Below are 22,663 nucleotides of genomic sequence, written 5' to 3'. Positions count from 1 at the left end.
TTAATGTAATGAAGCGTTAGAAAAACCATCTATATTTTGGTTATATAAGGCAATACAATACTCATCAGAATCTTCTGATCAGTAATACATGTCACATGAGACATATAATCTCTCTTAATTAAAATGAATAGTAATAAAAAATTGGCGTCGGTTTGTAAGAATGTAACATGTGGTCTATACGCAATGCGGTAGGGAAAAAAAAATAAAAATTCAGGCGCACAACATTCCAAAAATGCAAAAAAAAAAAAAAAAAAAAAAAAAAACCTTATTGGCCAAGTTGTATTACCAGCTAAATCAAGGTTAATTTGATTCAATCTTTAATAATGTACATGCGTCTTCAATTTGTTTTTAGTTTAACACATCGCCATCTCCATCTATAAAAACTCAGCTCTACTTTGCCATACTCACCACTCAAAACACACACAAAAGAAAAAAACTTTAGAAGCAACGTCAACAGTACTATTACTGTGTTTGGAAATGGCTTCTAAGTGTTCCGCAAACATTGCTCTTCTTCTCATTCTCAACATTGTTGTCTTCACCTTGGCCGGTGCACACAATGTGCCTTGCACTCCTATTCCTAAGCCACAATGCCCTCCCCCACCCCAGCCTAGTTGCCCTAGAGATACTCTAAAGCTAGGAGTGTGTGCTGATTTGTTGAATGATTTAGTCCATCTTGTTGTGGGAACACCACCGGTAACACCGTGCTGCGCTCTTCTTAAAGGCCTTGCCGATCTTGAAGCTGCTGTATGTCTTTGCACTGCCATTAAGGCTAACATTTTGGGCATCAACTTAAATCTCCCCATCTCCTTGAGCTTGCTCTTGAATTATTGTGGCAACGGTGTCCCGAGTGGCTTCCAATGCGCTTATTAGTGTGCTCTATCTTATTTTATTAAGCACTTTAATTAATGTTTGAAGATTGTATGGGTGTTGTTCAGTCTGTGGTGGTTACCTTTCTAGTGAATAACTTGTTTTACTAGAAGGGCTTAGGCTTTGTTTGCCCCAAACAGGCTATTAGTCGCGTTTGTTCTTTTTTTATTTTGACTTTGTGCTACGTACATTCAGCACAATAATTGAAGTTATTATTTTAGAGGGGCGGAGTGGAGAGTTATATTTGTATTTTACATTTAATCTTGATGGATCTGCTTCCCGTCTGATTTGTTGTAATAGCCATAAATAAATAAACAGCGACTTATTGTTCTTCTTCTTTTAGTTTTGAGTGGATAAATTAAGCAGAAAGCAAACATCACGAACTCTTGTTAACTTGCTCGAATGTTACATGTCTTTCTTTCAACCTAACAAATAACTGAAAACGCCCCACTCAGATAATTTACATTGAAAATACAGACTCATCAACAGTTTATACTGCGATTGGTGCTAAAGATATAGGCTAATGACGAGTAATGCTCCATTGTTGTGATACAAAATTTTTAGTTCAGTTGATGCGACTATAAGTGATTTTCATATAATTAATGAATAGGAGTGCGATGGTAAAATAATTATGTCACGTCACATACCGCATGCATTAACTTTCTTTCTTTCTTTCTTTTTTTTTTTTGGCAATGTAAGGGAATTTATTAAAAAAGGAAAAGAAAAGAGTATCGTTACAAATAATTAATAGGAACAAGATGAGTTTTTTTTTTCCCCATAACAGAACCATATCGCTGAGACTAATGAATAAGCTACGAATACAAAATACAATGAAGAATGGACTAAATCGATACTCTAGAAAGTCATTTCCATCAGTACAGACTAAATCTCTAAGAAATGGGTGGAACATCCTGCCACCAAATCAGAACCGAGTGCTGAAACCCACATTTTACAAGATATTCAGCAATATTAATTATTGTTCTCCCTGTAGGTTTGAGTACAGCAAAATTCATTATCTCAAATTTATCAGTACAAACTTTGTCTTTTCAACTCCGCAAAACATATTATTATTGGTACGGATATAATTTTTGAACCACTTACCAAGTTACTATCCAAATGCTAAGCTATATTTCATATTAATCTCACAAGGTAATTTAAAAAATGTCTTCCCCTCAATAATAATCGAAACACTAAATTCTGGAGTCCGTCGGTTATGATCTTTACTAACATTCATGTTCAGATTGGATCTTGAAAGATTGTGTATTAAATGCATTTTGTAAACATTTCTTAGATCACTATCAAAACCTATAAATATCTAAAATGCGTACAAAATTCTTTGGGAATATCAGTATCACTATCACAGTTATTAGTTGGAGCTGTTTCTTATCTGTATTTTATTTTTTAAAATTGGAAGAAAAAAAAAAAAGACCCACCAAATGGCACTCTCTCTCTCCGTCCCTCCTTCCCTCCCTAACAACGAAAACCGCTCCATCTTTTATCCATTTCGGCTTCTTCGTGTACATTATTTTTTTCTTTTTTTGGGAAGGGGGGAAGCTCTGTTATTTCAACTTAAATAATTAATTAGTGTGAGTGTGTATGTGCGCGCGCCAATTTGGATTTGGAAGGCATCTAATTCCAATTCCAGGCTTTGTATTTGTACAAATTGAATCGGCGGGTGACAGGATAAGATGAGTTTATTCGCAAGCAAGAAGATTACGACAGTGCAGAATCACGAGCTTGGCAAGTAGTAAACAGACATAAATGCGTTAATTGATAAAGGCCTCACAACTCAAGTGGTGGACAATGAGTAACCCCCCTTTCTCTATTTGTCTTTACTCTTATTAATATTCTACACACTTTTGCGCTCGTATCGTATTGTTGGCCTGCAATAAGCTCTGCATGTGGCTTTTTTCACATTCACAGAACCTAATCCTAAACCCGAATTCCAGTTGTACGGAGGATATCGGCAACAACCTTGCGGTATCTAAATCTAGTTCAGCTAATTATATCAGCCACGGTATTTGGGCGATGTGGTAATGGCTGCCACCGCATCCTCTGCTTTATAAATACCGCCAACAAGTCCTTTTCAATCCTATGACAAATATCTCCAATACACAATTCATCAATTGCCTCATTTAGCTAAATGCTCGTTTATTCCTTCTTACCATTTGAGCCAGATATTCACTTCGTCCATGAATTTTTAAAAAAATTATCAACAAAATTTATGTTATAGCTCTATCTTCTTTAAAATCTAATTCATTTTATTTATTTTTCAGCCTTTACATGTTAGATTTGCTTGAATTTTAAGTTATATCAGACAAAATTATTATTTTATTCTTGAAATGTTACATTCAACAGTTACGAAAGTATTGACATAAACGTGTTGAATAATTTTTTAAAACGCAAAGATTAATTAGATAATTAGCTCGAAAAGTAGAGGCGGAAAGAATATTTACCCATCAACCAATGGCAGTTGATTAGAAGACAAGAATGAGTTCGAGGCGTCTTTTGATCTACTCTCTCTGCGTTTTACCAATACTCGCTTTTCCCAGCTCAGTAACCAATGGCAGTTGATTAGAAGCAGGAATGAATACTGCGCTTTCATCCATTCGTACCCTCTAAATTTAATCCATCCTCCACCCTGACACAGACCAAATCTCCAATTCAAAGACCACTTTCAGTCCATTTGCGCCCTATTATTCGATCCGACCCTCTCTCTAATCTAACACCAGGTCAACTTTAGTTTAATCCACTCACCAACCCTTGTTACTAGCACAAACGTAGAGCCAATTTTTAATCCAATCGTGCTCTCTATTACGAATTTGTTTTTTGTTTTTTTAATTTCTTTGAGTTCAATAGCAATTCAATTCACCCTTTATCCTTGTGAGCGAATTTAAAAAGAGAAATTTACCCAAAAAAAAAAAAAATTCCACGTTCCCTTTTAGTAATAAAAACAAGCATTTATGTTATTAAGCTTTAATTACTCAATAAGCAAGCAATAAAAAATGGAATGTTATGAATTGGAGGGAATGGAGGTTATAATTTAAAGGAATCGCATGTAAGCACTTATTTAAAAATGATATCTGAGCAAATGATGCTTAAATCACAGAGAGACGAAGATTGAAGAAACAAGAGCAAAATGCTTTCAAGGAGAAAATGAATTGTGTCTTGTCATTAGTAAAGGAAGAGTAATATATAGGCATTAGTGAGTGAAGCACTTACATTTCTTAATTATAAGAACATTAATGGAGAGAGCACTTAGGATTGTTAACAATAAATAAGATAATGGGGAGAGCACTATTTTGTGGAATTCACATATGCATTCCACGATTTACAACACTCCCCGTTGAATTCACTAACTATTCATTAGATGTGAGTAATATTGTCTAGTTAAAACCTTGCTAGTAAAACCATTAGAACAAAACTTGATAGAAGGAAAAAGAGTATAGTGCACAATTATCTAACATGGTTGCAAAATTCTACTCTTTAAAATGTGCTCCTCCTGATGACATTGGATGTGATTTTAAACTACCTCATTAAAAACCTTTGCCAGTAAAAACCCAATGAGAAAACCTGGTCAAAAGGAAAAAAGAGTACAATACATATGCATCCAATCTTGTTGTGATTCTTCTCTTGTAAGATCACGCTCCTCTTGTTGAGTGATCTTCCTGATGAGTACACCTCCTGAAGGCAACATGTATTAATTTAATAGTTTGTTGAAACGACGCATGCTGATACCATATATAATTTTCTCAAATGAAGATGTAGGTAGATTTTTTGTAAATATATCAACTAAATTATACGTGAAGGGTATTTATTTGATATCAATCTTCTTATTTTGTTAGAGCTCATGAGTGTAGAAATTTCGGTGAAATATGTTTTGTTCTATCTCCTTTAATGTATTATCCTCTGATATGAACTATACATACATCATTATCTTCATATATTACTATAAAGATATCTGAATTTAAAGATATTCTATATGTACTTTGAATATAATAAATTACAGATCGCAACCATGTGCATTCTTGATTGGCTTCATGTAGTGCAAGCCCCTAATAATGCAACATAAGCTTCAATTTCTGATTCTTCATCATCTCAATCACTAGCCCCTGCCCCTGAGGCTATCGGCTAAGTGAAGGATCCCGTTAAGCTAGCCATATGCACGCGTTTGTTGGTTATTGCTTAGTTCGGCTTCATTTGGGCCTTAAATAATTCAACAATGTTTTCAAGCTGTTGCAGTCTTTTCTTGACCGTGATGCTTCGCTCTGCATGCCTCTTCCCTTTTTCTAGTTAAAGCTAATCATTTGAGAGCTAGTCAACAACTTCAACTTGAATTCACGCATTTTTCTTCAACTCCAATAGAATGACCATGCCTGAATGCATGGCTAGCTCGTTAAGTGAGTAATAAAATAATATTTTTTAAATAAAATAATATTTTTTAAATAAAATAATATTTTTTAAATAAAATAATACTTTTTATGCAGTAAATTGAAAAAAATAATTTTATACATTATTTACTTATAGAAGACCTGTAATCGGAATAATAATTCTATATAAATGAAAAATTGGGTCCAAATAGCCACACAAGTCAGACTCATTCGGACAATTATTTGCTGATTGCGTGAAAATTGGGCCTTCGATATGGCCCAGTAAATTAGGAAAGCGGACATTGGTCTGATTTTTATTTTTATTCTTTAGTAGTTTTTTTTTTTAAGATTACTCTTTAGTAGTTTAGTTGGACAATTAACACCACGTCATAAATTAAAGACAGATATAAGCCTTTTTTCCCCCCCGGAAATGAGGGAGATTATTATTTAGAAGAAGGACATTTTTTAAACTAATGAGTCTTTTTTTTTATTAAAAAAATAAGAGTTGAGACGACTTTAGTTTTAGAAAACGACGTCGTTCTCTGCTGGTCACCCGCTTTCTTAGAAAATTTCCCTCCAAAAACACCAGAGGTTTTTCAAGATTTGAAATCATCATCAAATCCCAAAAACGAACTCAACTTTTAGAGAGAGAAAAAGAGTGCGAGCTTAGAGAGATAGGGAATTATAGATATGGATGTCAAGAAAGCTGGATCTTCGCTTGATTCTCTAATATCTTCCTTCAACACTCGAATCGCTGACTTACAAGAACTCGTTATCGCTCGAAACAGTGAGTCAACTAGGAAATCAATCACAATTTTTTTATTTTTGAATCAGACGGTGACATATTATTTTTACTATTTCTCTTCTTTGCGTGCAGTGTATCCAGCCAGTACCGTCGCTGATCTGTCGGCGATTGACGCAGCAGTAAAGGCTGTGGAGCTGCAGGTGCAGGCGATCAAGAACCGCGTGCGTGAGGAGACTGAGGCTATTCCTAAAGCTAAAGTACTATATTTCTCTACTCTATCTTGTCAATTAGGGTTTTAATTTTTGCTTCTTCGAATTAGGGTTTAATATTAGATAGCTTTGGAGATTCGGTGAAATTGAGTGTTCGATTTTAATTCTGAATGCCCTATATTTGGCTGCTTACAAATTGACGGAAAACTATTGAATTTTGAAGCTTTTGGCCACATGTTTCCTTAAGTTCACGATCTAGAAGCATCTGTGAAAGCAGCTATAACATCAGTCATAATTCTGAGTCCCTGATATGCTATCCGATTAAAATGTGGATTCCATTGAATTAAGCCATCTTTAACTCTGGTGAAAAGTTATTTTTTTAAAGTTGAGTTCAAAGTGTTACATGGATACTTTTGCTTCGTGAAGATAGAGAGTAAAGAAATTATGTTTTAGTTTATAAAGAATTTAGTTATGTTTTATATAGTATTTGGAAACTGAAAGACTAATATATCCACATATCGTTGTTTGTTTGAGTTGAGATCATTACTGATAGGTTAATTTGATTTTGATCACAATGGTGAGCATCTGCTCCTAGTTTTTTTTTTCCTTCTTTTGAGCAATCCTAATTTGTTTGTTGATGTAATTTGATTTGCTGTTCCAATTGCAGAAACTCATTGATGCGTCTCTGCGACAGCAGAAGATACTGCAGAATATGTCTTCTTATGCTTCATCATCTCTCTCTCAGACAATGAGCATGTTAGATTTGAATACTACTAAAACGTAATCCTGTAACTTTAAGATACTTTTGTGATTTGATGGTTTGATTGTATTTCGCCTCCCTCAGATGATCAATACTTGTGCTACTTTTGTGTTTCAGCTTGCTGCCAGAATCCTCTAAGCAACAATCCAATTCTGTGTCGTTCAAACCTGAGGAGCCAGCAGCTTTACCCAAGGTGTGCAATCTAATAGAAACAAACAACATTCATCAAGGATTTTGCTGGAATCTGTCAAAAGATGCATGTGTTTTTGGAGAGTAAAATTATCTTGACCCACACAATATGAGAAAATTATCTAAATACATTCATTTCCCTCAAGCTATGTTTGCTGTCAATTCCAGGAGAAAAAGGGTCGTGGCTCTCCACCACTGTGGTACATAACTTCTGATGAGCTGGATTCTCTGTCCTCGTAAGCACATCTCTCCTTTTTAATCATACAATTTTATTTGTTGAGAATGAAGTCTAGCTAAACGTTTTGCTTGTGTACCACAATAGGATGCAAATTCGACATTTCAATACGGACTTAGGCTTGCCTTTTTGACATCAAGTTCTTAAACAAGAAATACCACCAGATTAAACGTGTCTTTAGTATTTTCTTTTAAGCATATCTTTTATTTGGTGTTCCAACTTGTATTCGGGAGATTATTTGAGAATCACAACAACAATGTTAACAATTTTTCTTGGCATGCATGTACATTTATACATTTATGCACACACACACACACGCACACACACATACATGCACATGCATATATATTTTTATATATTGATTGCATGAATTATTTTGCTGGCACTAGGTCAGACGCTTTAAAATTTCTTTTTCTTTTCTCCTCTTCAATAGAATGATGTTATTGTGGTGCCTTGAACATATTTTATTTGATGATATTCTGCTCAATTTCCTGTGCTAACTCTTGTCAAGTGCAGATACATGAGAGGCAGGCTCACTCTAGAGAAGGTTAATGCTGCAGTAAATGATATGGCAACTTATGCTGAAGCCAATGCCCACCTTATTTCAGCCCCAAAGAAGAAGGTCATGATCTTTATTACTTTATTATTTTTGCTTATAGGACCTTGCATTTGTACTTATTGTTTTACCTCTTCATGTAGTTGGCGGGAAATCTCTGGGAAAGAGCCCTGGTAAGTAACTTGATTGGGTGGCATCACCTGTATTTGCTATTTAGTTTAGGCAGTTCCCAAAAAAATATCGAGTGCTTTCTGAGATCTTTAGGAGCACAAAGCAATTGCCTTCTGAAATGTCTGAAAGGGGCAGATTAGAATTGGTATTTTGTTGCCACATTTGAAAATGTGGGGACATTATTATTTCAAAAGAGTGGCATATAATTAACTTGTCAGTGCCGATTACCTCTTCAAGTTGCTAACTATAGTTCTTGCTTGTTAATTTATGCAACTGATTTACATACTGCCACATGCAGGAGTTAAGAGATATTGCAACTGTCGAGGCAGTGAAGGGGAAACACTTTTTTCTTGAAAATGATGTAAAGGGACCCTCGTTGAAGCTTGACAACACTGGAAAGGCAATATTAACTGTAAGTGATTTCTTTTCTTGTGCTCCTGACCCATCCTAAATGCTCTTAATGTTCTAAATGCTTAGAGATCCAAAATAAAATTTCAGAAATTATCATTCTCTTTCTTCACAAGATTCAAAATTTGTTAATGAGAATGTAGCCTTGTAGAATGTTCAGATGTGTATATACATGGACAGCATGTGTTTATGGGTAATAGCCAGAGTTGCAGTTGTTGTTTGTAACTTCTTAGGCATGAAACTGCAAGTGATTTATGTCATGATGTTTTACAGGTCCTTCGTCACCTTGGACGCATTAGTGAGACAAGGATTGGACATCACAGAGTGATAATTCTTTTGAAGCCTCAGTGAATGGTCTTGCTTTCCCAAATATCAAATGGTAGAATGCTGTAACTTCTCGGCATGAGGTGAGCACACAATTGTCCGCAGAATTGGACCTGTGATGTACCCAATGTCTTCTCCGCAAGAACCAACCCCTTTATTGGGAAAGGAAAAAAAAAGAAGGTTTTGTTTCTAATCCACAGTTTCAATAATAGCAGCATTACCACAACAAAATGACAATTTCCACATAATTCATCCTATACGGCAATAACCATGACCAATCTACTGCATAAGTGCGCATACTCAGTCTTGGGTACCGCGGCAATTATAAATACAACCCCGGGTTTTGGTCCTTTGATTTATTAAATTTCTGATTTCTGAAACAAACAAAAGTCGGATTTGTTAACATTGCCCTCACTTTTGGGTTGGCCTTTTGGGGTATGTGATTGCGGCCTCCAATTGTCGAAAAGAGAAATATTGGCAACATAATCTATCTGGCCGAGGCTGCCGTTGTCCTCGCCGCCACGGTCATCGTTGTCCCTCACTCCAGGCTCAGAAATTGGAGCCACTGCGCCAACGGCTCCCGCTATTACTATTAATTAATGGGAATGATAAAGTTGTAAATTCCTGTAGGATAAATTGATGTGGTATAATTTAATTGATTTGATTAAATAATTTTTTTATTTTAATGATTTATTTTTATTATTTTATATTTTATCTAATTAATGAATTTATATTATTGTAGTTTATCCTAAAAAAAATTATATAAGAATTTATAGTTCTATCACCATTTTATTTTAAAAGATAGAGACATAGATAAAGACTAAATTAATTTTGACTCTTAGAGGTTGTTTGTTAAATGTTTGAAGTCTGAAATTTTATTAATTTTAGATTTTTTCTAAAATTTGTTTGTTTGTTTTTTGGAACTTATGTTTGATTTTCAGATATTTACATCTGAATAAAAAAAGTAAATTTTTATGACTTTTATCTGAATGAAAAAATATCTGAATGACAAATAAATATTATATTCTAAAAATATTTCTGTAAAATAACTTATTTTCTAAACTATAAAATCTAATCCTCTTTTTTTTTTAATTTACAAGAATATAAATGTCAAGTAACTAAGTTTAAGATGTTTTTTATTATCAAAACAAACAAGATGTTACTTATATTTAGATATTAAAAAAAGAAAAACAAACATATTATTTAGATTTTCGTATTTAGATCCATTCAAATTTAAGAAAAATTCAAACTTATTTAGATTTTAGACCAAAAAAAAACAAACGCTACGTTACTTCCTCAAATTTTAAATTCGGGATGGTTAATTAAATAAAATTATTTAAAAATTACTTATTTAGACACATAGAGGCTTTATAATTATATTTTAGTTATTTTTGATGCTGCATTTTTTAGTTATTTTATGGTGTCTTTACGATTTTGCAATTACACAAAATCAGAAGACCACTTTCTGAGTGTAGCTTCGTACTTTCCACCGTTGTTACCCGTTGCCAACCACTGCTTTTCTTTGTTGTTTTCCAATATATTTGAGGTTAGGTTTGGTACAATTGAATCTTATCAATAGGTCCTTAAGTTGGATCCATTTCTTTGCCAAATGGTAGAGTGAACTTTTTTTTTGTTTTTAATCTTGTAGTTAATTTTTTTCTTTTTTTGGGTCTTGTAATAATGATGTGTTTTTTTTTTTTTTTCTCTATACATATAACTATTAGAGTGAGATTATTTGAATGTATCAAATTTCTCTGTATACTTATTAAAAAAATAAATTTATTATTAAAAATTTAAAATTTTCACTAATCTCTTTTTCTCTCTACATTACAATTGCATATTCTCTCTACTCTCATATTATACAAAATAAACCCTTGATATCACTTTCTTTTAAATTCATTTTTTTGTCTTTCTTAGTATATTTAATCTCTATTTCATACTTTCTATATATAATAATTTTTTTAAATATATTCATTAGCATCTATATTTGGTAAAAAATTATTGATGTTCATTTTTAAATGATGGGTTTTATTCTTCTTAATTAGCGATATCAAATATCTGCAACTAAAAGAATCTATCTAAATGAATTGATGAAAATTTATGAAATTAAAAAGAGAAAGAGAAGAAAAGGTTGTTTAATTAATTTTTCAAAAATTATTTACATAATAAAATTCTTAACTAAAAATAGGACGTAGAGAGTAAATGAGGATATTCAAATATCCCCACTCTAAATATTAATAACCTAAATAATTCATATTAAAAAAACATTTAGTTTGTTTAGCATTCAGGTGTTGTGGATTTAAAGATATAACTACAATGAAAAAAAGTTAATAACTATAAAATAAATATTAATAATATGTGCTAAATATGATTTTTAAATAATTATTTGAAAAAACAACAAAGATGTTATATATTTCTATTGTATAAGTGTCAAATAAAATTAACTTAAATTTTAAACCACAATAACCATTATTTATTAAACAATTTTAATGCTATAACTTTATCCAACCACAGTATAAAAAGAGGACTTCATTGATGTAGGAAATTGGCAATAGCCAAAACGTTTGAACTGTAATTTCTTCAATTGCATGATACTACCAACCAGTAGCAGACATTCAATGCAAAATAAACAAAACTTTGACCATATCTATATTTTAAGAGGAGTTATTTTTAGCTCCTCCCCTCAACTACACTGTATTTCTAGTTTGCTGTAATTCCACTTCCACCTCCTACTGTCTGTATGCCATTCTTATATTTCAGTTGGAATGGAGGGAAAGTCGATAATTTCATACTTAAATCATTTTTTTAAAAAAAAAACTTAAACAATTTCATTTGGATTACGTCAATGTTGTGAAGCAGACTATCATCTAGTGTATAATTACTGAATCATGCTTTTATGAATCGGTTAAACTCACAAAACAAAACCATGCAGATCTCTTTCATCAACCAAAATCTAAACCAAAAACCAAAGTCAAAAGAGCCTGTCTCAAATTTGTTGGTTTAATTTTAAAGCTTTTGTAAGCTATTCTTATGCTATCTCAGAACTCTTAACTCACCATTGTTGTCCAACCATTGATATATCTTTCTCCTTCTACGCTTTATAGAGAGTACGTAGAACTTGGTGTGGGGGATAAAAATTTTGGTGAAGCTGAAGAAAGTAGTACATGATAGTTAGCTTTCTCTTGTTTTTGGGTAAAAACACCCTCGATTGATTATCATTTCTTTGATCTTTTAGGTTTTGGATAGGCTTTTGCCAATTACAAGTCTGAGGTTAATACTTGAGAAGGTGACTAAGAGCTTTAAGAGGCTAGGAAGTTAAAGCTTATAACCTAGGTAGGTAACATTGGGCAATTGATGTTTTGTTATACCAAAACTGAAAAGCAAAGCTGATCCTTGTTTGCATGTCCAATTTTGCTTTAAACATATGATCTGGTGATGTTTGAGCTGATGGAAAAATTGATTATTGAAGTGAAAAGATGATAAATGGTTTATAAATTCTACAGAAAATTTTAGAATTGTTGGATTGTTATCGTGATTTTGATTGCTTTGAAATGTGACTAACGATGCTTGATTGACTTGAAATTTTAAGTAATAAAAGTTGAATGTTTATATTTCAAGATTGGAGATTTTTAGAATGAATTGAACTAACAATTGATTTTTAATGGATTTGTCAAATTGGTCGGTTACTGTCTGAAATTGTCAAAAACTATGAATGTATCATGTTTGGTCTTATAAACGAATAGTGTAATACTGTCGAAACAAGCCAAAATTTCATAATATTAAATTTCGATATGTCTATTTCAAACCTGAAAAGTTCCATGGTAATTGAAGTTGTAGTTTATTTTATTTAAGATAATTGTACCCGAGATTAATTTATAAATACTAAGTGCATGTTTAGTATGATTTATCTAATTGTCAAAAGTGTTAATTTAATCCCATAAATTTTTTCTAAACTTCTTTTCGTTGTTATTTGGTTTTGTTTTGAATAAAGTTTTTTAGGGATTAAGTTATTTTGCATATACTAAGAAAAGTTCAAAATTTTCACTTTTGCAAGTAAATATTGATTTTTTTAAAAAATGTTAAATTGTGTAAAACATCCTATACTTATTTCACAATTTTATTTCATTCCTCTATTAAAGCAATTTTTAATAGTATTTAATAAAAGCTCTCGTCGACTACCAAATAACTAAAATTTTTTTTCTCAAAGCTTTACTTGAAAAGCTATATCAAATGGAGCCTAACTCATAAATTTCAAAATCAATCATCTTGTCATTAAATTTCACCCTAAAAATAGTATTTCTTTCCATTTTTTAATTTATAATTACATATAAATCTTAAAATCTTAAATTATTTTCTTCTTATATATAATTTCAATTTTTATATTTTAAATTATTAAAAGTTCTTCAAAAAATATATTTTAATTAAAATTTAAAATAATAAACATGAATTATGAAATGCGGTGGGTGAAAAAAATATTTTTAAAGGAGCAATTTATTTAAATATTTAATTAAATTTCCATTCAGAACAAAAAAAAGGCCTATTGTTTTAGTAGCTCCTAGAAGCCCAGCAGAACTAACGGGCTAATATTTATTAGGCCTGCTCCGCCAGTTGGGTCCTACTTTTTAGGAAAAGAAAAGCCCGTTACCGTGGAAGAAATTCAAAATACCGTTACTTTTATTTTATGCGAATTGTTTGTTATGGTTTATTCTGAGTCAGGGGTGACTGAGGGTTCGCCACATTTGACAACATAAAAGGAACTCACAACATTCATGTCTCCTCTCAAATGAAAACAATAAAATCTCATCAATGCTGTCCAAAATCTCAAGAATCAATCCATTTTCTTCATGTTTCAATTTCTCCACTTCATCCGGAAACCAAACTTTTAACCATCCCTTTACTCTCGCCACCTGTATTGCCTCTCTTCAATTATGTGCCCACCAAACGAACCTTCAAAAGGGCCAAGAGATTCACTCTTACATGCTCAGAACTGGCATTATCGACTCCCCTTTATCAATAACTAGCCTTATTAACATGTATTCTAAATGCTGCCAGATGAAATATGCCCTTTTTGTATTTAACAATTTGAGCTGCGAACCTAATGTTTTTACTTATAATGCAATGATTTCTGGATTTTATTCAAATGATTTTGCTTTTAAAGGATTGGATTTTTTTAACCACATGAGACAACTTGGTGTTTTGCCTGATAAATATACGTTTCCGTGTTTGATCAAGTGTTGCTGTGATGTTATGGCAGTTCTGGAGGTTAAAAAGATTCATGGATTGGTGTTTAAACTTGGCTTAGATTTGGATGTTTATATAGGCAGTGCTTTGGTTAATACTTATTTGAAGTGTCAGTTTATGGAAGAGGCACTGAAAGTGTTCGAGGAATTGCCTCTTAGAGATGTTGTTCTTTGGAATGCGATGGTTAACGGGTATGCGCAGATTGGGGAATTTCATAAAGCTTTGGAGGTTTTTAGGAGGATGAGCAAAGAAGGTATTTGGATGAGTAGGTTCACAGTTACTGGGGTTTTATCGGCCCTTATTATGATGGGATTTTTCAAAAATGGGAGAGTGGTTCATGGAATTGTGGTGAAAATGGGGTACGATTCAGGTGTTCCGGTTATGAATGCCTTGATTGATATGTATGGGAAAGGGAAATGTGTTGGTGAGGCACTGGAGATTTTTGAAATGATGGAGGAGAAGGATATATTTTCGTGGAACTCAATCATGACAGTTCATGAACAATGTGGTAATCATGACGGGACTTTGAGGCTTTTTGATAGAATGTTAAGTGCTGGGTTTCAGCCTGATTTGGTGACGTTCTCAACGGTGCTTCCTGCCTGTTCGCATTTGGCAGCATTGATGCATGGTAGACAGATTCATGGATACATTGTTGTTAATGGGCTGGCAAAAAATGGGAGTTGCAAGGATATTGATGATGTGTTTATGAACAATGCACTCATGGACATGTATACAAAATGTGGAAGTATGAGAGATGCCCAAATGGTTTTTACTAAGATGAGCAAAAAAGATGTGGCATCATGGAACATTATGATATTGGGTTATGGCATGGATGGCCAAGGCAAGGAGGCATTGGGTATGTTTTCATGTATGTGTGAGGCAAAACTTAAACCTGATGAGGTTACATTTGTGGGTGTACTGTCGGCTTGTAGCCATTCAGGCTTTTTAAGCCAAGGACGTGAGTTCCTGCCACTAATGGAATCCAGATATGGTGTAGTTCCAACCATTGAGCATTATACTTGTGTGATTGACATGCTTGGTCGAGCTGGCCAGCTTAATGAGGCTTATGAATTGGCACTAGCAATGCCTAATGAAGCAAACCCTGTAGTATGGAGGACTTTATTGGCAGCATCTCGGCTTCATGGGAACACGGATCTTGCTGAGATTGCTGCGCAGCGGGTTTTTCAGCTTGAACCTGGACATTGTGGAAATTATGTATTAATGTCAAACATCTATGTAGCCGGTGGTAAATATGAAGAAGTGTTAGATATTAGACATACAATGAGGCAACAAAATGTGAGGAAGAATCCAGGGTGTAGCTGGATTGAACTCAAGGATGGTCTGCACACTTTTATTAGCAGTGATCGGTCACATCCCGAAGCTAAGTCTATTTATGCTGAATTGCACTCATTGACTGCACGTCTGCGTGAGCATGGAGATTGCTGTGCAGGAACACTTTTTGACAGCGGTAAACAAAACAGTCAAGCTCTTGTTCAATTTTTTTTTTCCCCCAAAGCTTAAATTTTATGTCCGATTCTTGATTCAACAGACAGCACAGCATCTGGTTTTGAAAAACACAGACTCTACTTGGAAGAAGTTATTGCTAAAGGCTCATTAGACTTTGATTAATGAACTTCAATCATATCATGAAGTCGAGAATTCCTTTCCTGTAAGTTCAATATTCAACCATAAAAACTGTTTTTATTTTCTTAATGCCTTTTTTTAAGAAATTATTAACAAAAACGATTTGGTGACAACAACGAAAAGCAAGGATCAAGACTGCAGAATTTAAGATTTTAAAATTGGTGCTGAAGGTTTTTTATGTGCAGCAAAGTGACAGCAACTTTTAGATCTGTGGTGTGGTATAATCTAGGACAACATATTTGATTTCTTTTTTGCTTTGTTAGCTTATGTTATTTACTTCTGCCATCAAATTCTTAAAAATTAAAATGGTAGCTGACAAGAGCTCATTTCTTCCAGTATAGTTTATATGCAAGTACTATTGTTATCCAAAATTTATTTGTGCTTCTGGATTAATTGGTGTGCTATAACTCACATATGGCATTCTTTGTCGTAAGTTGTAACTGCAAGATGACACAGAGATGATACGTTTGGTATACAACTCGTTTTTGGCTGACTTCCATTTGTGCTATGGTTACTGGAGGAAGGCATGCTGTGCACTATTGACAAGGGTTGTTGAAGTCTTTGAGCAATCCATGCAATCTGCAACATATTCCAGTGATGTGTGGTTTCACTATTGTAATTTGGCATCTGAAGTTCCTCCCGATGGCCATAGGAAATCCGAGTACCAAGAAGAGACGTGATTTGATCTCTGTAAAAAGCAGCATCTGAAAACTTTGTGGGACACTTGCATCCTTGAAGCAATAGTATTCTCAGTTCAACCAGTCATGTTCCTGGTAACAGTCATATGCCTTATTGATGGTACTCAATTGGCACTGTCTCTCTATGCTTAACAAGTTTTTAATCAACAACACGAGGCATGCATGATATAGATATTTTGGCGTATTTTTTTGTTGAGTCTATTTTTACATTTACATTTAAGAGTTGTACAACACAGCAATTTTTCCTTGCAGTACAATATACTCTGGTTCTTTTGGTAATCCCATGTTTCTCTGCAGCTAATGTGTAATGAATTTTATGAATTGGCTATATATGGACAATTGAATTATCTTAAACTGTTTAACACATGCTGTCAATTTTTCCTGCATATAACTATAAATGTACTTTTGTCTTCTACTTCTTTCATGCTTTAAAGTTTATTTCCTCCGATGCACCTGCCTTGCTGTTCTATGCAATTCCTAGTATATTCTCCCTTGTTCAAAATGTTCCAATTATCTTGCAGATTATTCAAAAGGGGTGTCGTTTATAGGGAAGGATTGCCTGTGCCGCGCCTTGTGGGATTATTCAAATACATTTGTTCTTGATTGCTTTCAGAATTATTGGGGGTTCTCCAGCTCAGATATACGCGCAATATATGCGCAAACTTTGAGATTTCCAAGGAAAAAGTTACATCATCAATGATAGTATTCAAGAAAAAAGTTGATTTTCTTGCTCCTTAATGGTTATAAGTATGTCTCAGCTTCTTCAATCTGATTTGCACACTGGGACAACATTTTTTGTTCTTTCTATGTAATTTGATATCTGCTCGGTGGACCATATGGTATTACTTTTAGTTATATGCTTACTGAATGATAGGTTTATATTTTCCTCAGTTTAAAGAAGTTGGCTGCTGCCCACAGAATTTGTGCCTGAAACAAGTGAAGTCCTGACATATTACGAGGACAGTGAAATCTCCAATATATTATCACCTGTTGGCTTAGCTAGAAATATTTTATTCATTGGGGAACAGATCTATAAGGAGGCATGTCATTTGGAAGGTAAAAAAAATAAATTGCTTTGAGCCTCAATCAAAAGGCTTCTTTACATGTGAAGCCACTTTATGGCAGCGAATTGAAGAAATGGCAAGACTATTTGAACTTTGCTGAGAAGCAAGGGGATTCTTGAACGGGTTTGACTTATGGCTTTCTGAGCTTGTTTGGAACCTTCTTTATTTATTTGTTTATTTTTTTATTTAAAAATATAAATTTTCACTACTAACCACAGGTTATCAAACTTAACGGTATGCCTGGTCCCTGTGCTTAATTATCTGGAGTTTTGGGTGCGTTTGGTGGAGTTAGGGATGGCAAAAATCCCCACGGGGATGGGTACCCTCGGGGATTTTCCCCATTCGGGGAGGGTACGGGGATAATTTTATACCCAATTTTTTTTTCGGGGAGAGGACGGGGAAAATTTTTTACCCAACTTTTTATTCGGGGAGGGGACGGGGATGAGGTGGAATCCCCATCCCCTACCCATTTCCCCATTTTAATTTTTAATTTTATTTTTATTTTTAAAATTACTAATAAATAAATAACAAAATTATAAATATTGTTAAAAATAATAAATATCAAAATAGTTGTATGTTGGGAAAGTGGTCACCCTTTGCCGGGAATTAGTTGAAGAGTATTAATTGAAGTTTTCACCAACTGTTTATTGCTTTGATTATACTGGTAGTAGTTCTTCTACTAGATCTACAGGGGATTCTTATAAGAAAGCAACCAAATGGATGACAGGTTTTAATGATTATGTAAACAATGGAGATTGTGCAGTTGTTGCAGATGAATTAGATTCATATTTGGATGAGAAAGTTATATCTCGGATGGAAGATTTTAATATTTTGAGTTGGTGGAAGACAAATGCTAATAGGTATCCTACATTAGCTCGAATTGCTAGAGATATTTTGGCAATTCCAATTACAACAGTTGCTTCTGAATCAGCTTTTAACACTAGTGGTAGAGTTGTGAGCTCATACCATAACAAACTTCATCCAAGCACATTGGAGGCCTTAATGTGCTGTCAAAGTTGGTTACGAGCTTACAATAGCGGTATGAGTTTATTTTAATATGATTAATTTAAAATCGAAAATAAAAAATGTATTAGACTATTAATTATTCGGGGACCGGGGACCCTCGGGGATCCCCTGTTATTATTCGGGGAGGGGATGGGGATTCTTTCAAGCAATTTTGACGGGGACGGGGAGGGGACGGGGACATATGCAAAACATCGGGGATGGGTATGGGGAGATTGGTCCCCTCCCCTCCCCTCCCCATTGCCATCCCTAGGTGGAGTTCATGGAAAGTAAGAGAAGAAGATAGATATCAAATTCAAAACCGCTAAGCTAATCTTATTAGCTTGAAAGATTATGTAATTGATTAGACCCTAAGACACGAAAACTTTTAATTTTCATAGTATTTGAAGTAGATTTTAACTCGCTAATAGTTTTACTATATTATTATTATTATTATTTATGGAATATAATTGGTTTCGGTGAAGATCTTGTATATGCACAAGTAATTTTATTGTAGCAATTCATGCTAATCTCGATTAATCTTAACTCTGAACCATATAATGTTGGTTTTATAAGTTTGATTTTGATTATTCCAAGAGCATTTTTGTTATTGAATTGTGTTCCTGAAAAACATAAAATTCCAATCTACACGACACGTTGCTTACTTGGATCGGGGAAATACGCAGGTGATCTTAGATTCTTTACGAGCTCCATTGCTTTTTACATTAACGGATTATGCATTCTGTTCTTATGTCCGTGCACGCTTTGTTATTCGGTATTACAAATTCAAGAATCACAGAAATGAATCAACAAGGTGAATATGATTGAATCGATCCCAACCGTCTCTGTTTTTTGGGTTCGCATAAGCCTGAACCTACCTACTAAACACGCGGAGTTTTCACGCCCAAAGAAACAGATCAAATCATAGAAATTGTAAAGAATCCATAACGAGGCTAAAAATTATACACATTAAAAGGTAAAATGGTGTTTAGTAATATTGGAATATCACTAAAATCCAAGCTCAGATCCACCAATTTCATGGACAGTAGCTGCTAAGTTGTCTTCACCAGATAGCCAACCAAGATGCCGAGAAGACCAATCAGCAGAACAAACACCGTAGAGAAACCACCAGCACGACTTTTGCTAATTTCTTTTCTCACAAATTCCTGTACAATTTTTATAGTTAACAGAAGTTTCGCAGATGATAAAATACTTTTTGCATCATATACAATGAAATATGACAGACACAATAACCTCGAGGGCCCCAATATAAACCAATAAAATTTAAATGAAGTTACAAAGGTCCAAATTAGTAACAGCAAAAGAGATAATATATGTGTAGATTTAGTGCAACAAGTCCAATTTCTGGCTCTATCTTGCCCTCTAGATCATCCCATGATACACACACACACACTCATATATGTACATGTATAGTATACACACACACACACAGAGTCAGGCTTAGGTGGAGATGTCTGCACAAAAAATTCAAGCAAATGGGACTAAAAGACTGAAAAAAAAGAAAAAGAATAAGAACTCCAATACACTAAAAGACAGAAAACCGTGCACTGGAATCTGTATTTTCTTGTCTTTTAGCTCTGTCCGCATTTCAATTTCGTGTGTACATCCACATGTGAGAACATTATGTGTGTGTGTGTGTGTTAAACATTGTATACAAGACATAAACATGTTCAACATGAAGATATCTGAACCAACCAGCTCTTGCCGTAGTTTTTGGTTTTGTTGCATAGCAGAAGTTTTCTCTTCAGTCAACTTAGAGATCATTGACCAAGCCTGAAGAAGATTAGTATATTAGAAAACTGACAGTCAATGCACAATAGCAATAATAAAAAACAATGCACTACTGCAATAAAGTGTAGCGCAGATATCTTTCAATTTCAAAGATAATATTCATTAGAAAATAAATGATAAAACTGTAACTCATACAAAGCACACAGCAAAAGGAGATATGCTCGCCCAGCAACCGCTTGAAACATCTAACATTGATAAGTAGCACCATGTGTCCTACACCTTAGTTCAGCGCAAGCCCAAGTGGAGTATAGATAACAAACCATTAGATCTGCCTACAAAGATTACCAGTATAAAGTATGAACTAGAGAAGCCTGCATCTGGGCCTAGTTCTCACAAACTCTCCTGGTCTGTTATCATTCAACAGAACAACATCTTCATATAGCATCATAATTTTAAAATAACACACAACACAGGAAAACCCGAAAAGGAATATGTTACTGTTGCACCATTCTCAAACCTTCCATAGTTTTGGTCAATGAATTATCATTGCGTTATCGCATTTCATACTCGCCATAAGTTCAAACAGGACATGGTACTCATCCCCCATGGGAGACTATATTAAGCATGAAACAAGCACCAACTGGCACACTGTTTTATATAAGAAACTACACAACGTGGAATCATTTAAGATAAATTGAAGAAACAAAAAAGGATTACACATCAATACTGCTCAAAATTATAAAATCATTCTTCAATCAATCATATAACATTCATAAAGGCACTTCAACGATCAAAGTTGAAAGACAGTCAAAAGGGACCGTTTACCTCTGATGATTTCTCTTTGGGCACCTCTAAAGATTTTGATACCTAAGATTTATAACAAAAAAAATGAATACACAAAATGATACAGAAACCAAATTCCTTAGTAACTATTCCATTGATGTATCTCAAAACCTCATCAAAAAGTAAATAATAGATTTCATATAGCAGCTACAAAACTCTTACATCGTCAAATGATGAATTATGGTGATTCCCATTTTCTTGTGAGAATGCCCTGGGGGAAGATCCTTCTTCAGATCCTTCAGGGACAGGTGAGGGGGGATTAGCAGGAATGTAAACAACCCGCAGCTTAAACTCCTCGACAACCTTACCGTCCTCCTTAGTAAACTGCAATCAAATTCAGACACCATCAGAATCCAAGAAAGATTTAACACAAAATTTAACTTCAAAAAAAAAAAAAAAGAACAGCAGCAAAGGACCCACCATGTCTGGCCCTATGTCCTTTGCAGTGGCACCATCTGGAGCAACAACGCTTAGAAGGAGGAATTTGTCCTTGCATTGAAAGTCAGGCGGTGCCTCTTTCTGTGCTTGCATTGTAACTGCCACAATTTCATTCCACAGCACAAACCATTGAAGAAAATCATCAAACAAAGAAATCATTAAACTGAAAAAAAGGAATTTTTTTACTCCATCAACTAGTAATTCATAATCAGTGTATGTCAACAAACTAATTTATAAGAAAGGATCACCACAAAAACGGTGATGGTATATAACTATACTCATAAAGGCAACTCACTCCGAGAAAAGAGATAACTAAAAACCACAATGAAAGCATAACTAGTTCAAATGTTATGGAGTACGTTTACCTGTAACAGCACATGAGGTTCTGGGCAAAATTATACCAGTATTAGGACGAACACAGTACTTCTTGGGATTGGTTGTTTTAACCTATCCAGTGAAAATTTTCCACAAATTACACAAATGCAATTACAACTAAATGGGAGTCGAAGCAAATCAAATTAGTACAATAAAAATATCAATTATTCCTAGAAAAAGGCTACCTTGAAGGCTACAAATTTATCTGTCTTGTTGGTCAATTGCATTGAACAAGAACTCTGCTTCTTCAATTCAACTATTTCATCACGTGCCATAAAGCATGCAGACAACAAATAGAAATTCAAGGAATCAGCACATTATATCCGTGGAACCAATTGTTCGTATCAATCAAATTATTGATCAAAATGGAACATTCAAAATTATTAGTTAAACTTTCGATTTCAAACACAGAGGTTAAAGCGTGGTTTCATTCATGTGAACCTCACGTGACAGAAAAAAGTGAAAATCAACATCGATCACCATGATAGGAACTTTTCTTCCAAATTTTCTTGAGAAACAAACAGAACTTACATGGGAATTTAAGCTCAGAAGGCTGAATATTGACAAGATCCCCCGTACTCATGGCTCTGTATTAAAGATTATTTCTTCAGATTTTTCGTTTTCCGTTTTACAATAAATCAAATGTATAAGTCGATTCTGTGAAATTAAAAAAGAAAAAGAAAAAGAAATTAGGGTTTGATGAAAAACAAAAATACATATGGTGCGAAAATCGCAAGAAAAAGGAGTTCGTTGTTTTTTAAAATATGGTAAC

At 34.0% G+C, this 22,663-nt stretch overlaps 4 protein-coding genes across 10 annotated transcripts; 3 read left to right on the top strand and 1 right to left on the bottom strand.

The window, feature by feature from the left end:
- The first annotated feature begins 421 nt into the window (after positions 1 to 421).
- LOC18046891 (14 kDa proline-rich protein DC2.15) lies at positions 422 to 1,070 on the top strand. Its single transcript, XM_006445249.2, has one exon. It carries the CDS (start codon positions 478 to 480, stop codon positions 868 to 870), a length of 393 nt encoding a protein of 130 aa, XP_006445312.1. The 5' UTR covers positions 422 to 477; the 3' UTR covers positions 871 to 1,070.
- A 4,795-nt stretch (positions 1,071 to 5,865) lies between these two features.
- On the top strand, positions 5,866 to 9,541 carry LOC18046890 (spindle and kinetochore-associated protein 1 homolog). The gene is made up of 9 exons (XM_006445248.2): positions 5,866 to 6,024; positions 6,115 to 6,239; positions 6,859 to 6,971; positions 7,069 to 7,144; positions 7,309 to 7,376; positions 7,892 to 7,997; positions 8,075 to 8,104; positions 8,401 to 8,514; positions 8,784 to 9,541. The coding sequence occupies exons 1-9, from the start codon at positions 5,928 to 5,930 to the stop codon at positions 8,859 to 8,861; spliced, it is 807 nt and encodes a 268-aa protein (XP_006445311.1). The 5' UTR covers positions 5,866 to 5,927; the 3' UTR covers positions 8,862 to 9,541.
- A 4,016-nt stretch (positions 9,542 to 13,557) lies between these two features.
- On the top strand, positions 13,558 to 17,610 carry LOC18046889 (pentatricopeptide repeat-containing protein At3g14730). 3 transcript variants are annotated; one of them, XR_002906286.1, is made up of 5 exons: positions 13,558 to 15,543; positions 15,625 to 15,744; positions 16,244 to 16,492; positions 16,939 to 17,164; positions 17,309 to 17,610. XR_002906286.1 is itself a non-coding variant. In XM_006445246.2 (3 exons), the coding sequence occupies exons 1-2, from the start codon at positions 13,641 to 13,643 to the stop codon at positions 15,702 to 15,704; spliced, it is 1,983 nt and encodes a 660-aa protein (XP_006445309.2). In that variant the 5' UTR covers positions 13,558 to 13,640; the 3' UTR covers positions 15,705 to 15,744; positions 16,154 to 16,930. The 3 variants fall into 3 exon arrangements, 1 of the variants encoding a protein (XP_006445309.2); XR_002906285.1 differs by having other exon boundaries at positions 16,154 to 16,492; XM_006445246.2 differs by lacking the exons at positions 16,939 to 17,164; positions 17,309 to 17,610 and having other exon boundaries at positions 16,154 to 16,930.
- A 1,675-nt stretch (positions 17,611 to 19,285) lies between these two features.
- On the bottom strand, positions 19,286 to 22,663 carry LOC18046888 (vesicle-associated protein 1-3). Of its 5 annotated transcripts, none has more exons than XM_006445244.2 (8): positions 22,423 to 22,663; positions 22,077 to 22,147; positions 21,882 to 21,963; positions 21,499 to 21,614; positions 21,241 to 21,402; positions 21,061 to 21,102; positions 20,200 to 20,277; positions 19,286 to 19,649 (listed from the first exon to the last, which is right to left on the bottom strand). In XM_006445244.2, exons 1-8 carry the CDS (start codon positions 22,472 to 22,474, stop codon positions 19,536 to 19,538), a joined length of 717 nt encoding a protein of 238 aa, XP_006445307.1. In that variant the 5' UTR covers positions 22,475 to 22,663; the 3' UTR covers positions 19,286 to 19,535. The 5 variants fall into 5 exon arrangements, 4 of the variants coding, with proteins under 4 accessions (XP_006445307.1, XP_024045263.1, XP_024045261.1 ...); XR_002906669.1 differs by lacking the exon at positions 19,286 to 19,649 and adding an exon at positions 20,431 to 20,567 and having other exon boundaries at positions 20,199 to 20,277; XM_024189495.1 differs by lacking the exon at positions 21,061 to 21,102.

The sequence above is a fragment of the Citrus clementina genome, unplaced genomic scaffold (genome assembly GCF_000493195.1).
Source record: "Citrus clementina cultivar Clemenules unplaced genomic scaffold, Citrus_clementina_v1.0 scaffold_3, whole genome shotgun sequence".
Classification (NCBI taxonomy): domain Eukaryota; kingdom Viridiplantae; phylum Streptophyta; class Magnoliopsida; order Sapindales; family Rutaceae; genus Citrus; species Citrus x clementina.
Note: the sequence above shows the minus strand (reverse complement) of the source record. Positions and strands in the feature narration are given on the sequence as shown.

What these genes read in the sequence shown, in the direction of transcription:
- LOC18046891 (XM_006445249.2), top strand. Translation starts at nt 478, where the DNA reads ATGGCTTCTAAGTGTTCCGCAAACATTGCTCTTCTTCTCATTCTCAAC.
- LOC18046890 (XM_006445248.2), top strand. Translation starts at nt 5,928, where the DNA reads ATGGATGTCAAGAAAGCTGGATCTTCGCTTGATTCTCTAATATCTTCC. An exon ending in AGCCAGCAGCTTTACCCAAG is followed by an intron (nt 7,145 to 7,308) that starts GTGTGCAATCTA and finishes TGTCAATTCCAG; the next exon opens with GAGAAAAAGGGTCGTGGCTC. An exon ending in TTTCAGCCCCAAAGAAGAAG is followed by an intron (nt 7,998 to 8,074) that starts GTCATGATCTTT and finishes CTCTTCATGTAG; the next exon opens with TTGGCGGGAAATCTCTGGGA.
- LOC18046889 (XM_006445246.2), top strand. Translation starts at nt 13,641, where the DNA reads ATGCTGTCCAAAATCTCAAGAATCAATCCATTTTCTTCATGTTTCAAT. An exon ending in AGGAACACTTTTTGACAGCG is followed by an intron (nt 15,544 to 15,624) that starts GTAAACAAAACA and finishes TTGATTCAACAG; the next exon opens with ACAGCACAGCATCTGGTTTT.
- LOC18046888 (XM_024189493.1), bottom strand. Translation starts at nt 22,474, where the DNA reads ATGAGTACGGGGGATCTTGTCAATATTCAGCCTTCTGAGCTTAAATTC. An exon ending in TTCTGAGCTTAAATTCCCAT is followed by an intron (nt 22,148 to 22,422) that starts GTAAGTTCTGTT and finishes GTGATGAAATAG; the next exon opens with TTGAATTGAAGAAGCAGAGT. An exon ending in AGGACATAGGGCCAGACATG is followed by an intron (nt 21,403 to 21,498) that starts GTGGGTCCTTTG and finishes ATTTGATTGCAG; the next exon opens with TTTACTAAGGAGGACGGTAA.